Source organism: Lepidochelys kempii, chromosome 9 (assembly GCF_965140285.1).
Source record: "Lepidochelys kempii isolate rLepKem1 chromosome 9, rLepKem1.hap1, whole genome shotgun sequence".
In the NCBI taxonomy this organism is placed as follows: domain Eukaryota; kingdom Metazoa; phylum Chordata; order Testudines; family Cheloniidae; genus Lepidochelys; species Lepidochelys kempii.
This window is the reverse complement of record NC_136388.1, coordinates 9,288,343-9,304,098: the sequence shown is the minus strand read 5'-3', so window position 1 is coordinate 9,304,098 and position 15,756 is coordinate 9,288,343. Positions and strand designations below refer to the sequence as shown.

The window sequence follows — 15,756 nt, the reverse complement described above, 5'->3', positions numbered from 1 at the left end:
AAATCAACCTTGTGATTTTGGGATTGTGGGGGGAGGTGATTCAGAGTTTTGAATGTCTGGAGTAGGCAATACTGGAGAGGGACCAGGGGAAGGAGAAGCTGTGGTGCTCTGGAGAAAGGGACGTGTGGAAGCAGCTCAGGGAACAGGTACCAGGGATGCAGGAGTGAGGTGGAATAGGGGAGAAGATGGAACCTCGGGGAGACAGTTGCAGATAGGGAGATGTTGCTGGCTATATTGTTTGGCTAGATGGTGATTTCTACTGCCATGCCTCTGTTTAATTCATGTGCTCAGATACTGTGGTGATGGGTGCTGTATAAAAACCCGAAAAGGTTAAATACATTAGCTTCAAACACTGTTTTACTGGTGGGCAGCATCGAGATTTATGTTTGGTTGATTGTTTTTGAGGTAGCAGAAACTGGTGATGGGATTGTAAAGGAGAGTTAAAATGTGGGTAATGTATTCTAGATCAGTTCTTCTCAACCAGGGGTCCGAGGCTTCCAGGGGGGCCGTGAGTAGGTTTCAGGGGGGCCGCCAAGTATGGCCAGCATTAGACTTGCTGTGGCCCAGGGTAGATATGTAAAGCCCCACCATATGGGGCTGAAGTGTGGGCCCTGAGCCCTGCCACCTGGGGCTGAAGCCAAAGCCTGAGCAATATAGTTTCGCGTGGGCCCTGTGGTATGAGGCACCAGACAATTGCTCTGCTTCTATCCCCTAACTCCAGCCCTGGCTTTTGTACGCAGAAAACCAGTTATTGTGGCACAGGTGGGCCGTGGAGCTTTTATAGCATGTTGAGGGGGGCTCAGAAAGAAAAAGGTTGAGAGCCCCTGTTCTAGATGAAGGTTTATTTGGGGGATGTTTGTGTGGGAGTTAATCCTTGCTGTTGCTAGGATTGCTGCAGATTTGTTCCTATGTGATGGAAACGTTGTGACAGATTGCAATTGACAGTCTGACAATGTGAATACTAAATTGTGTCAGGAAATATTGTTTTGATTATACAAACTAAAATAAAACAAGATAATACATTAAATAAATAATTTTTTTATTGTGCAAGCTAGATCAAGATGGTCAATGGTATTATGCTAGTTTAGGGGTTCTCAAACGGGGTCGCAATGTGGGGTGTCATGAGCTGTCAGCCTCCACCCCCAAAGCCTGTTTCACCTCCAATATTTATAGAGTTAAATACAAAAAAATGTGTTTTTTAATTTATAAGGGGGGTCACACTCCTAGGCTTGCTGTTTGAAAGGTGTCCCAACACAAAAGTTTGAGAATCATTGTGCTATTCAGGGGCTAGTTGTGCTAGTTCATGGGGAACCGTGGCCAATGGGAGCTTCAGGGGAGGTACCTGCAGGTGAGGGCAGGGCATGGAGCCCTCTGCCCCTCCCCTCCGGGGTTGCAGGGATGTGGTGCCAGCCGCTTCCGGGAGTGGCGCCGGGCCAGGGCAGGCAGGGAGCCTGCCTTAGCCCCGCTGCGTGCCTCTGCCATGCTGGAGCCGCTCCAGGTAAGTGGCACTGGGCCAGAGCCTGCTCCCCGAACTCCTCCTGCACCCCAACCCCCTGCCTCGAGCTCCCTCCTGCACCCCAATTCCTGCCCTGAGCCCCCTGTTGCACCCCATACCCTTCCTGCACCTCAGCCCCCTGCTACACTCCTCACCCCTCCTGCACCCTAACACCCTGCCCTGAGCCCCTTCCTGCACCCCAACTGCTTGCCCTGAGCCCCTTCCCACACCTCTCACTCCCTCCTGCACCCCAACCCCCTACCCCAGCCCTGCATTCATGGCCCTGCATGCAATTTCCCCACCCAGATGTTGCCCTCAGACCCAAAAGTTTACCCACCCCTGTACTAGGTGCTTTCATGCCAATAAAAGAGGAAAGGTATTGCTGCATTTACTACACTTATCAGGTTTATTATAATTGTTTCATACTATTATTAGTGTATACAAATGATATAATATACTCATCCCATTTGTGTTCACTTGAGGAGGGAGAGGGCGGTTGAGTGTGGCAATTTGAGAATTTGTCTCTATAGTGAACACGTGCACAAATGCAGGTGAAGTTTTGAAAATCCAGCCTTCTCCCTCTCCAAATATTATTAAAACAAGACACTCCATTGCATGTGGAAGCATTTCTTTACGCAACACACAGTCAGCCTGTGGAACTCTTTGCCAGAGGATGTTGTGAAGGCCAAGACTATAAACATAAGTAAGTACTTCTTCATACAACGCACAGTCAACCTGCGGAGCTTGTTGCCAGGGGATGTTGTGAAAGCCAGAAGCACAACTGGGTTTAAAAAAAATAATTAGATAAGTTCGTGGAGGATAGGTCTATCAGTGGCTATTAGCCAGGCTGAGCAGGGGTGCAAAACCATGCTCTGAAGTGTCCCTAGCCTCTGTTTGCCAGAAGCTGGGAATGGACAAAAGGGGGTGATCACTTAATGATTATTAAGGCTATGTTTTAGTCACGGGTATTTTTAGTAAAAGTCATGGACAGGTCACCGGCTGTAAATAAAAATTCACGGGCCAGTGACCTGTCCATGACTTTTACTAAAAATACCCGCCCTGGCTAAAACTTGAGTGGGGGTTGCGGGTGCTCTGGGGAGGGCAGTTCAGGGTTGCTGCAGGTGCTGGGGGATGTGCCCCAGGACACCTGCTGGTTTTGGTGGCGGGGAGAGTTGGCGGGGCTGGCAGGGGCTTCCTATCCAACTCTGCCTCCCTGCAGCTCCTAGGTGGCGGAGGCAGGGGCCAGGGCAGGGGCTCTGCTGCTCCTGCCACGAGCGCTGGTTGCCGCAGTTCCCATTGTCTGGCAACTGCAGCCAATGGGAGCTGCGTGGGTGGGGCCTGTGGGCACAGGCAGTGCGTGACGTGGAGACCCCCCCACCCCTCTGCCACCTAGGAGCTGCAGGGGGTCCATGCCAGTGGGAGCTAGGGAGCCCCCCACCCTGAGGTAAGTGCTTCCCAACCCCCTGCCTCTAGCCCTGAGCCCCCTCCCACACAACCAAACTGCTGCTGCTGGCCAGTCACTGCAAAAGTCACGGAGGTAACGGAAAGTCACGGAATCCATGACTTCTGTGACCAATTCGCAGCCTTAATGATTACCTGTTCTTTTCATTCCCTCTGAAGCACTTGGCATTGGCCACTGTCAGAAGACACAATACTGGACTAGATGGACCATTGATCTGATCCAGTATGGTCCTTCTCATGTGCTTTTGCCCCAGGGAGAGGATGAGAGAACAAACAATGCGACATACTGGAAGGTGGTCAGATACGATGGTGATGAGTGCACGAAAATACAGTGTTGCCCCTTTTTGACCAGAGGAGGTATTCAAAGTTTGGGGTCCTGAGGATGTCCCAGTTGAGGGAGAAATTGATGAAGTCTCATTTTCTTTGATGCAATCTTGTTTATTTACAAGTAGGGCTGTCGATTAATCGCAGTTAACTCATGCTATTAACTGAAAAAATTCATCGTGATTAATTGCAGTTTTAATCGCAATGTTAAACAATAGAATACCAGTTGAAATTTATTAAATATTTTTGGATGTTTTTCAACATTTTCAAACATTGATTTCAGTCACAACACAGAATACAAAGTGCTCACTTTTTATTATTATTTTCGATCACAAATATTTGCTCTGGAAAAATGATAAAAGAAATAGTATTTTTCAATTCATCTCATACAAGTACTGTAGTGCAATCTTTTTATTGTGAAAGTGCAACTTAAAAATGTAGATTTTTTTTGTTACATAACCGTACTCAAAAACAAAACTATGTAAAACCTTAGAACCTACAATTCACTCAGTCCTACTTCTTGTTCAGCCAATCACTAAGATAAACAAGTTAGTTTACATTTATGAGAGATAATGTTGCCCGCTTATGTACAATATCACCTGAAAGTTAGAACAGGCCTTCACATGGCACTTTTGTAACCGGCCTTACAAGGTATTTACATGCCAGATGTGCTAACCATATGTATGCCCCTTCATGCTTCGGCCACCATTCCAGAGGACATGCTTCCACGCTGATAACGCTCGTTAATAAAATAATGCATTAATTAAATTTGTGACTGAATTCCTTGTGGGGAGAATTGTATGTCTTCTACTTTGTTTTACCCGCATTCTGCCGTATATTTCATGTTATAGCAGTCTCAGATGATGACCAAGCACATATTGTCCGTTTTAAGAACACTTTCACTGCAGATTTGACAAAGCGCAAAGAAGGTACCAATGTGAGATTTCTAAAGATAGCTACAGCACTCGACCCAAGGTTTAAGAATCTGAAGTGCCTTCCAAAATCTGAGAAGGATGAGGTGTGGCGCATGCTTTCAGAAGTCTTAAAAGAGCAACACTCTGATGCAGAAACTAGAGAACCCGAACCACCAAAAAAGAAAATCAACCTTTTGCTGGTGGCATCTGACTCAGATGATGAAAATGAACATGCATCGGTCCGCACAGCTTTGGATTGTTATCAAGCAGAACCTGTCATCGGCATGGACATATGTCCTCTGGAATGGTTGTTGAAGCATGAGGGGTCATAGGAATCTTTAGCACATCTGGCACGTAAATATCTTGCGACATGGACTACAACAGTGCCATGCGAATGCCTGTTCTCATTTTCAGGTGACATTGTAAACAAGCCGGCAGCATTATCTTCTGCAAACATAAGCAAACTTGTTTGTCTGTGCGATTGGCTGAATAAGAAGTAGGACTGAGTGGATTTGTAGGCTCTAACGTTTTACATTGTTTTATTTTTTAACACAGTTTTTTTGTACATAATTCTACATTTGTAAGACACACTTTCATGATAAAGAGATTGCACTACAGTACTTGTATTAGGTGAATTGAAAAATACTATTTCTTTTTTACAGTGCAAATATTTGTAATTAAGAATAAAGTGAGCACTGTACACTTTGTATTCTGTGTTGTAATTGAAATCAATACATTAAAAATGTAGAAAACACCCAAAAATATTTAAATAAACCATATTCCATTAACGTTTAACAGTGTGGGGCTGTTGTGTTAAGCAGGCTGCTGGGGTTAGAGTGCTGAATCAGGGTTACACAACGCACACACACACTCAGGAAACTGCATGCTTGTCTGCTGGCTGTTGGTGTCCGAGCTACAGCATCAGAGCATTTAAGGCACACAAGGTTACAGGACAGATGATGACAGCCTCTCACTGGTCTTGGTTGAACCCTAAAACATTCCACAGACACAATTAGATTTGTAGTTAGAGCTAATGGACTGTTAGAGAAAGCTAAAATGCTGAATATGCAATTTCTTTCAGTTTAATTAGACAAATCCAAATATGCAGACTGTACATTTATGATGTAAGGAAACCACAAAACTGTATATTTTAATGTTATAATCAGGGCTTAAAAATCCATAGGCCCATGGTAAGTGAGAAGATTTCCCTGGCAGGTGGGAGGAGCAAGGAATTAAGTCATCATTTTCTGCAGAATTTAATTTGTAATTAAAATATATATATATATATGTTTCCAGCTAATAATCAGAGCCTCTGTGTCTGCCTCTACCTCAGAGATTACTATGTCTTTAAACTTTCCAGGTAGCTAAACTTCTTTGAAAGCTCATGCATTGGCTATATTTGGAAAAATAGGTGTAAATAAGCAAAGTTATTAATTTTGAATATGGATAGTTATGGGCCCAGTTTTGCTCCCCTTAGTGCACTGGACCCAATCCTCTTCCCATTGATGTCAAAAGGTGGTTTTTTGCTAATGATTTCAGGGAGAGCAGGATTTGGCAGAATGGCTCTAACATGCAGACCCACACACCCTATTAACTATTTAGATGACTTTTGATTTTTGATATGATTTGGTGATTATTTCTCATTTGAACTGAGCACCATTGGGCTCAACTGCCTTTTGGCACATTAGTGGGAATAGAAGGTCCCTGTAGACTGCAAGCAACCACAAGCATAAGATGCATGCTGCCATTGTTCTTGGCATGCATAACCCATGGAAGATCTGGGTCTCAAGTTATTTTGCAGAAGCCCAGCTCTTTACAGCAAAATCCTAAAACTAAGGAGTTTGTGAGGGCTTCCAAAGAATGAAGACAGGCTTTCTCACTCCGTCACGTTGGATGGTCACTGCTATCCACAGATGTGTCCTGAGCTTTTTATGATGGGACTACAAAATTAGGTTTCTAAAACAAACTCTCAGTTCCCTTCTCAAAGGAATCCTCTTTATCAGAAAGATACATACGTACAAGGGAATCCAATCCCTCCTTCCAAAAAAGCCACTGTCTTCATTTCGCGAAATGAAAGTAGGAAGAGACTCTATTTCCATTACTTCCAAATTAATAAAAAATAGGAGATTCTTAAGCCATTCTGCATCTCTGGCGGATAAACCACTATCTGGTCAAAGAAAGTTCAGGATTGTCAGTTTGGTAGCCATTATGTCTCTTCTAGAGAAAGGTAACTGGCAATGCACTCTGGAACTTGTGGACATGAAGAGCGTGTTTGAGCAGCATCTCTAGGGGGAACAGCACAGCCAATTTCTCTTTTTTTCTGACATCTGATCTGAATATTTTAAAAAATGCTTGGCAGCAGTTATGGCTTGCCTGGGATTATACGTATTTATTCTTCTATTTGGATAAATAACTGGTCAGTTATCACATAGAAAGGTGCCAAAGGGTCAGTTTTTGTCACCAGAGTCTTAGATTCCCATTGGGATTTATTATTAACTCTGTAGAATTCTTAACTATCCCTACTAGACAACTTTAAACATTAATAACCATTCTAGACCTCACTCATCTCAAAGCCTCCTGCCTCGGGACAGGATGCAAGAACTCACCAGGCAAAAGAGCCACCAAGTAACAGTTTTGTCTGTGCTACCAATGTTAAGTCTCCTGGCCACAATTGTATTTGTAGTCACAGAGGATGTCTCCCCATCAGATAATCTTGGCGGACCTGATATCACAGTGAAAATGGGCAATATAAGTTGCTATTTATTACCTCTGGATGACAGATGGACTAGGTGACTTGGCCGCAGTTTAGTATTGGACTTCCAGTCATTTACTTATTCAAGTTGAAGTAACTAACAAAGCATCTAAAGCAAGGAATGGAACTCAACATCTACAGAGGTTGGTTTCTTGAAGAACAACAACTGCACATCAGTAGTCAGACTTCCAACTTGCCCCTGGAGAAGCCTCTCTGGTCTTTTTCCCTTTTGCCTTCTCAACCTTCTTTTGAGGCTGTTTCGCAGAGAAAAGGTACTTCCCACTTCCTCTCCTCTCCTCTCCTCTCCTCTCAGTCTTCTCTCCCTGGTTGGACTCACCCAGCACTTTATGGAGACAAACCCTGCTGTCCCTTATCTGGGCTTTATTTCTATTTAGGCCTGGCCTACCCTCCAGGTGCACCCAGGACTGATTAATTGCTTTCTCACGCCCCTATTAACCCTTTTGCAACATGTGTGGGGAAAAAAATCCATCACACAAACTCAATATAGTAGTTTGGCCAAATTCTCTGCTAGAGTAACCTTGGTGCAGTTTCATTGAAATCACAATGAAAACAAATTAAATAATAACAACTTACACATGAACTGCGCCTCTGCTTCTTCACTGTTGCAGTCCAACTTTAAGCCTCACTCCTATGGGATACACATTCAGCAATGATTTTAGTATATCACGAGCTACCTTTGTCTATAATCTATTCGGTCTATTTGAAGAAGTTCAGTGTCTTACAGCCCTGTCATTCTGTGTTGACAGGACTTTACACTTTTTGAAACCCCAACTTTTGTAGTTCCTTGCCCTTGCAGGGGCCTCAGGCATTGGTGACACCTCAGTCTCTCCTGTTCTATGCCTGTACACAACAGTTTAGTCTCCTGAAGACTGAAATACCCAAGTGTGAGGAAGTGGGAATTTTCTGTAATATTTTTATGAATCCTGGGTGTGCTTTTGTTTTCCCTATATGCTGCATTGTTACCCAGAGTTGGGAAAGGGACTGGGACTGTTTGCTCTCAGGGCAGGCTAAGAGACATGGATATGGATATCACCTGGTTGTGTGAGCATTAGTCCCCATTCAGGTTTCAGAGTGTAGCCCCTGAGAAGACAATGGCAAATACAGTCACCAGGCCATTGATACCTAGCAACTAACGACCCAGGGTGATATGGATTTCCCTGCCTCACCACAGGCTTGAGAACAAAGGACTGGAGAGGTGTGAGGTAGGGAATAAGAGTTGGCTGCTGGAAGGAGTTTGGGCTCGCACCTGCGAACTGACCAAAGGTGTCAGACTAAGAGATAGACAGTGCTTGAACAATGGGATTCACTACAGCTGGGCTGGGCTCTGGGCTAACCATGATGGTCTATGCCAGTGGTCTCCAACCTTTCTGTGGCCAAGAGCACGTTCATGCCTGCAGAAGAGTGGGCGGGCAGCGACGCTTCTCGGCAGCATTTCGGTGGCGACGCTTCTCCGCTGGAAGCGCTCAGCTGCGGCATTTCGGTGGCAGGTTCTCCAGCGGATGCACTCCTCTCCTCTTGGTTCCTTGGTGCCAGCCCTGACAGCGGGTGCACATAAATGCCCTGGCGGGTGCCATGGCACTCGCAGGCACGGCATTGGGGACTGCTGGTCTATGCTTTAAACTTCATTTCTCTGTGCTAACCTAAGGACTTCTTTGCTGAGTTCCAGATGACTAAGAAACCCAACTGTTTTGACAATGCTGTTAGTGTCGCTGTAAACGCTTGCTGAGGTGTATTAATCGCTGAAGCATGCACAAGTCTCCAACAAGAGCCTGTCTCAATTGGATTCACTGAACAGAGCTCATGGTGTGAAGCAGAAGTGCTGAAGAGGTCCAGTCTAAGGAGACAGTGAAGCTGCATGTCTTACCCTAGAGGAAGAATGAGATCCCTAGGGGGTCTGGCACATTGAAGGGGTTCCTTCCAGAGGATGTTCCAAAGCTGGAGGCGTAGTACTGGTCCTGTGGATCTGTGACACCAAGGCAACTGGTGAAATTTAATGGCCTCTGATATATAAAGCAGGTCAGACAAGATGATTTATTGGTCCTTTGTGGCCTTAAACTCTATGAAACTGAAATCCTTTGTTCAGTGGGGTCCTAAACAAGTTAATGAGAGCTCTTTGATTTCAGCTCATTGAGTAGTTATGCTTTAGACTTAATAGTTAACATCTTCAAATGCAACTAAGTGATTTAGGAGCCTTCCTAAGCAAAAGTCAATGGGATTTAGGCTCCTAAATCACATAGGTACTTTTGAAAATTTTACCTAATATCTATTCCAATTTATATTAGATATTTGGAATATTCTAGGAGCCTTTCTCACGGCACTGGGCCTCACATTAACAGATCTGTCATTGTGCCAGCCTTCTTCCCACATCCACATCCCCAATCCAGTCAGGCTGTCCTGCCTTCATAGACTCATAGACATTAAGGCCAAAAAGGACCATCATGATCATCTAGTCTGACCTCCTGCATGTTGCAGGCCACAGATCCTCACCCACCCACTCCTGTAATAAACCCTTATTTATTGGCTGAGTTACTGAATTCCGCAAATCATAATATAAATACTTCAAGTTACAGAGAATCCACCATTTACTTTACTTTACACATGCAAGTGATCCATGCTCCATGCTGCAAAGGAAGGCAACCCCCTTCCCATGTCCCCCCCTCCCCCGGGTCTCTGCCAATCTGACCTGGGAGGAAAAATTCCTTCCGACCCTTTCCTTCCTTAAATAAGGAAAATATCTACAGTACGTCTGGAGTATGCTTTTGAAATGCTGTGTTTTAGTAAAATATATGTGATGTTCTGTAGACATGAGAGATACAGTTGTAATAATAGCTGGATGCCTTGAATCCTCTGTTTGATTTGGGGGTCAAATTCTACCCTTCAGATTCTCACCAGAGAATAAAGGAAAAGAGTTGGGTGGTTCAGGCCCTGGACTGGGAGTTGGGAAATGTTGGCTCTATTCCCCACTGTGCCACACACTTGTGTTGTGGCCCTAGGCAAATCATTTAGGGGCTGACAGTGCACTGTTGAGGTCAGTGGTTTTGTCATTGGTTTCAACTGGACCAGGACTGGCTCTTTGTATACACTTTAGTTTCCTCTTCTGTAAAGTGGGGATAGTAATAACTCCCTTACAGGGGTTTTGTGAGGGCAAATTAAATGTTTGTGAAGAATGTTGAGATCCTGAATTGGAACGTGCTTTAGAGTGCAAAGTATAATTAGTTAATGGGAGTTGTGTGCATGTGTCTGAGGGCAGAGTTTGTCCTTTAGATTGCAATGCAAGAGGAAAGAAAGCTAGAAAAATTAAGCAAGTGACAGCTGCTGCTAACATCCTGAAAGAGTACTGCATTTACATTTATTCTGCAGGCCAAGTGGAACACTTCTGCTCTACAGTGGTACACTGTACTTCTTGTACATCTGTCAGAAGCAGTCTGCAAAAAATAAGAGTGGGGGCTGCCTCAAAAATTCTGAGAAAAGGTAAATTTGAACTTATTAATTTCACAAAAATCTTGACATTGACCTGGTTTTGTTCTCAGTACAATTGAATCCTTCATGTAATATATTTATTCTCTTGGTTGTTCAATTTGGCATCCCCAGGTGATACCCAAAATTATAATTGCCAACTTAAATTAATTTGGGGGAGGGATAGCTCAGTGGTTTGAGCATTGGCCTGCTAACCCCAGGGTTGTGAGTTCAATCCTTGAGGGGGCCCTTTAGGGATCTGGGGGGAGAAAATTAGGGATTAGTCTTGCTTTGAGTGGGGGGTTGGACTAGATGTCCTCCTGAGGTCCCTTCCAACCCTGATATTCTATGAACTTCAGTTTGTACCAAAGTAGTCACATTTACTGCTGCTTATCTAACAATTGCTACAGCCTGGGCCTGCTCACGATATTGATTCCTTTTAGTGTGGGGTCTTTTTTCCTTTGTTCTGCAGCCATGCAACTCTGTCCTACTAATGGTGAAATCTACTGATTGTTCATTGGTAATTAGAATTATAATAATTTACATGTTTCAGAGTAGCAGCCGTGTTAGTCTGTATTCGCAAAAAGAACAGGAGGACTTGTGGCACCTTAGAGACTAACCAATTTATTTGAGCACAAGACTCTATAGACACAAAATTGACGGCAACTATTGAGTGAAGAAATGAAATCTTGTTACATTTCTGTATATTATGAAGTTTAATGTCTTGTGTGACTTCTGGTTATAGTAGGTTATATACCCAATATTAATTATGAAATCAAATCTTTAAAATAGAGTGTGCTCTTAAAGTAATATATATTTACACCATAAAAGAATAAAAGTGTCCACTGAATGCATCCAATGAAGTGAGCTGTAGCTCACAAAAGCTATGCTCAAATAAATTTGTTAGTCTCTAAGGTTCCACAAGTACTCCTTTTTTTTTGTGCCAATACAGACTAACACGGCTGCTACTCTGAAAAGTATCTCACTAACTATGGTGCTATATAAGTAACAACGTAAGTGTGAGTGGTTAATCAGACTGCTGTCAGGCTGAAAGGAACAACTGGCTAGCTCTTTATCAGCGGGTAAAACACAGCATAGAAAAGTTCAGGGTTTAAATGTCTTTCCAGACTTTTATTGTCAGAACATAAAAAAATTAGCTTTAAAACCGGCAGAAAAGAAATGACACAAGGTATTCATCTCTCTGGATTGCAAGCATTCTTTGCTTGTTTTGTCCTTCATGTGTCAGCCAAGTGTAGCAAAAGTTTCCAGCCTCTAGAAGGACAATTTCACTTCCCTCACTGAGTATACTGCAGAGTTTATACGACCTGTCACAATGAGTAAATGTTAACAACAAAGACAGATCACTGCATCATTAACTGTAAACAAACTGTATATTCAGAGCCAAAACATGCACCATTATCAGGGCTAACCTACATTTCTACAGGATCAAAGTTTTCTGTTGAGCCTTTATTTTTCTAACAAAATGTGAGGTAGTAGATAAAGCAGGTGACTGAGGATCAGAACTCCTGAATTCTATTCCAGGCACTGTTACAGACTCACTAGGAGACTACAGGTGAGTAATTTCAACTCTCTGCACCTCAGTTTCACCTGGTTTATAAAATAGGAATATCAATCCTTTTCTGCTTCACAGGGATTTCTTAGATTGTGAGCAGTTCAGGACAGAAATCATGTTTTTATGTGTGTATTCTTACACTGTCTGGCCCAATGAAGCACCCCGTTCTGAGTGGGGCCTTTAGGTACTACCACAATCTAAATATTAACAAATAACAATTAATAGGGGACGTTGTGAGGCTTAATTATCTGATGTTTATAAAAACTCTTTGAGATCTTTGAATGAAAGATGCTATCTAGGCTCTGTCTGTATTACATCTTTTTAACCAGTTAGTGGCATAGGTGGTGGTAAACATGTCCACAGAACTAAGAGTGTTTCTCCCAGGCTTTCAGTAGTTGTCTTCATGTAACTTTCTGGTGTAGGTTTATGTGGTGTTTTTTGAAGTGTAATTAGGGCTGCCAAGAGATGCCTTTGGGGACCAATCCTCCTTTCCAGCTGTCCTCGCAGTAGGACTTTCTAGAGTGCTACTTGTGCCACACTATGTTCATGGCCTTTGGGCACAGTGGTCCTGACTGTCCCCGAACAAATAGGTGTAAATGATTACATGAGGTGCAAGGCAGTGGAGAATCAGGCCCTCTATCTGTAGCTCAGGTACTATGTAATAGCGCCCCAGATTTTCCCAGAATGCACTAATACAGATTCAGCAGTTTGGTAAGTGTAGATGCACGAACATAGTTGTCATAGAGTTGTGTTGTGAAAAAAGCTACTGTTTGGACACAACAGTGTTTGTTTGTTGTAAATGATTCAGATGACGGTTTCACAAACTAATTACCAAAATATAGCATAAGAGCACAGCATAAGTCAAATAATAAACTGCTCTGATGGCTCAGTTTTGGACCACACTCATCATCCAATAATGTGAAGCTTTTTGCTGAGAGTTTTAATATAGTCATATGCCAAATATTTCTTTGAAGCCAGGAAAACAAAACTGAAAAAAACCACGCAGTCTCTCAAACCTCATATGCTGCTATGCAGATCAGAGGGTATAGTCTCATAGTGTGCAGAACTTTTTGCACAAAATACTTGGAGTGGTGCAGCAAATTAGGGCGTTAGCAAGTTGTTACAGTGGCAATCGTTAGCGCTAACCCCGGACATGCACTTTAGCACAACATGTCCCAGTCGTCAGCAGTAACCAGTAGCCTTTGTTCCTTACACAGCAGGAACCAGAAATGACAATTCATATTGGACTATAGAAATGTATTAATTACTTTATCTCCTGTGTGTCACAATGCTTCCTTTAAAAGCCTCTAGTGATGTGTGTTTGAGTCTCATATAGTGATTTTTTTGCTATCATATCTGGCATTTATTTGCACCCCATTTTTGATTAATTTGTAAGTGGGGGAACCTGGGAAATGTCCCTTTCTAACCAATCTGTTTCCTGGCTGTAGATGTTCAGTAGCCTCCCAGTCAGGGAATATTTCATTTCTCTGCTAAGTAATGTTCTGTAGCTTGTATTATTATTTCCAAATATACTCTGATGCACAATTTACCTTGGTCTGAAACTGCAAGACCTTTGTGTGGCTTTTCACCTTCTCTTCCTCCAGGAATTTCACAACTAAATCACTGATCTCATATAGGTGTCGTGGTGAATAAAGACTCATTCAGTATATGCACACAATATTTAAAACTCTTTCAGTACCTCACTTGGACATGATATTTTATCTTTTGGCTATGGACCCAAAACTGATAGAATTTCTTTTTCATAAATGTATGACTAAATCTGGGAGAGCTCAGTATGTAACACAGATGAAGATGGTTATAAATGGTTTATTCTAAATACATTAAAGGAATTTTCTGATTTCCTCTAATGCCTTTCATTAGTGAGAACAACATTTAGCTAGCTGGGAAACACATCTTGGCAATCCTAAAGAACAAATTCACTTGCAAAATGTACATTGAAATTGTATTTGCTAACATACTGTGCAAACGAATCATGCCTCTGTATGCTGACTGAAGGAACTGAAAGTGAGAGATGCAAGGGATCACTGCCTCCAAGTTGCTGTTGCCATAGAACTGCTGCTGCTGCTCAAGAAAAAAACTGCAGCATGGATTTCCTCTGCCACTGAAGGTAAAAAGAGGGCACAGCAAAGACTGGGGGAGGGGTAGAGAGCAAGTCGGTGTCCTTGCTGTCTAAAAAAGGTCATTCAGTTTCATTTTTTGTGAGGCAGAAATGCTGGTGCAAAAGAAAAAAAAACTATTTTAACTGCTTAGGGTGGCAAGAGTGACAAGGAAGCACCCCCCCCTGCTCTCTGGAGGAGACACTGCAAAGGAAGGAGGGAGAACTTAGAAGAGTTGCTACTTTATCATTTAGAAACTGTTTGCGGCTGCTTCTGAGATAATTACCATTTGACACTGCTGTACTATAAATATTATCCTAATGAGCAAAGGCAACTATGAAAGATATTCAGTATGGTGGATTGGCAACGAGAAAAAGTAATGCTAAATACCCAATATAATGTTGGACACATCAGTGCTGTGTGTATAAAGATGGTTTAATTGTTGTTTACTATTATGGCTATTAAATGTTCAGCACCCTGAGTGCCTCCCTAAGAAGGGTGGACGCAATTTATAATACAATTGTTATGATGGATCGGTGTCCGGAAATGCCCAAGATTAGATACATGTCACTGCTAAATATTGGTGAGTACTCAAAAACACTTTTGTCAGTTGTCGAGAGTCAAGAAGTGGCTTCAGACTTGCAGAGTGGAATTCTGCAAAGTGGTTGAGGCTTGCAGTGTAGAGTCCTCAATGAGCCTTTCATAAGCGGCTTTTGTTGAATTCTCCACATCTGCTTAGCCTCTCTGTCATATCTAGCAGTTCTTTGCTCTCCTCATCTCCCCTGGGCTCTCACTGGTTCTCCACTCCATCAGAGATCCATTGCAGGCAGATTTAGCCATATGCAACAGACCCTATATGATAGGAAGCCAGGTCTGTCCCTTGCTAAAGCCAGTGTATGTTGCCCTGGTGGCTTAATGGGGCTTAATGGGGCCTTAAAGATGGTAAAAGCAGACCTAATAGAATATTTCCAGTGTACCAATTCCCCAAGCCACCCTGAGTGTAGTGGCATGTGGCATACCAAAAGTGTGGCCAAGGCAGGAGGAATCAGATGATAATTTGCTGTTGTCTCAGGTCCTCTCCTTCTAGGACCTCCTTTTCTACCAGTCTGCGCCCGAGGACTGCCTTTAGCGCTGATCTCCTTCCCCTCAGTCATCAATGGGACCTCCTGTTTCTGCTGGGGTCAGAGAGGGAGTGAGCAGAGCACTGTGCATTCCAGCCATTCTGGCCTGTAGATCAGTCAGTTGGCAGCTTTGGGAAGCTGCTGTAAGGGTATGTCTACACTGCAGCTGGGAGGTGTAATTCCCAGCTGAGTAGACATGCATGCGCTAGTTCTGCTTGAACTAAAAGATAGTAGCATGACTGCGGTAGCTCAGGCTAGCCACCCGAGTATGTACCCAGGGGGTCAAGTGGGATTAGTATGAGTTAGGTGCCCAAGTACAAGCCTGCCTGGGTGCTGCGTATGCACTCTGGTTGCTTGCCTGTGCTGAAGCCCATGCTGCCATGCCTGCACTACTGCTCTTACTGATGCTAGCTAAATAAATTAAAACTAGCGCGGGCATGCCTACCTGAGCTACAATCATACCTTCATTTGAAAGGCCCCCAGTGCCCGAACAAGATATTTTAGTTGAACGGTTTTATGATT

At 43.3% G+C, this 15,756-nt stretch overlaps 1 protein-coding gene across 1 annotated transcript in view; it reads left to right on the top strand.

The window, feature by feature from the left end:
- LOC144930874 (uncharacterized) overlaps positions 1-15,756 on the top strand; it is a 126,304-nt gene that overhangs the window by 1,424 nt on the left and 109,124 nt on the right. Inside the window, exon 2 of the mRNA XM_078854348.1 lies at positions 10,328-10,438. Within this exon, the coding sequence (XP_078710474.1) occupies positions 10,328-10,438 (111 nt within the window). The remainder of the gene's footprint in view (positions 1-10,327; positions 10,439-15,756) is intronic.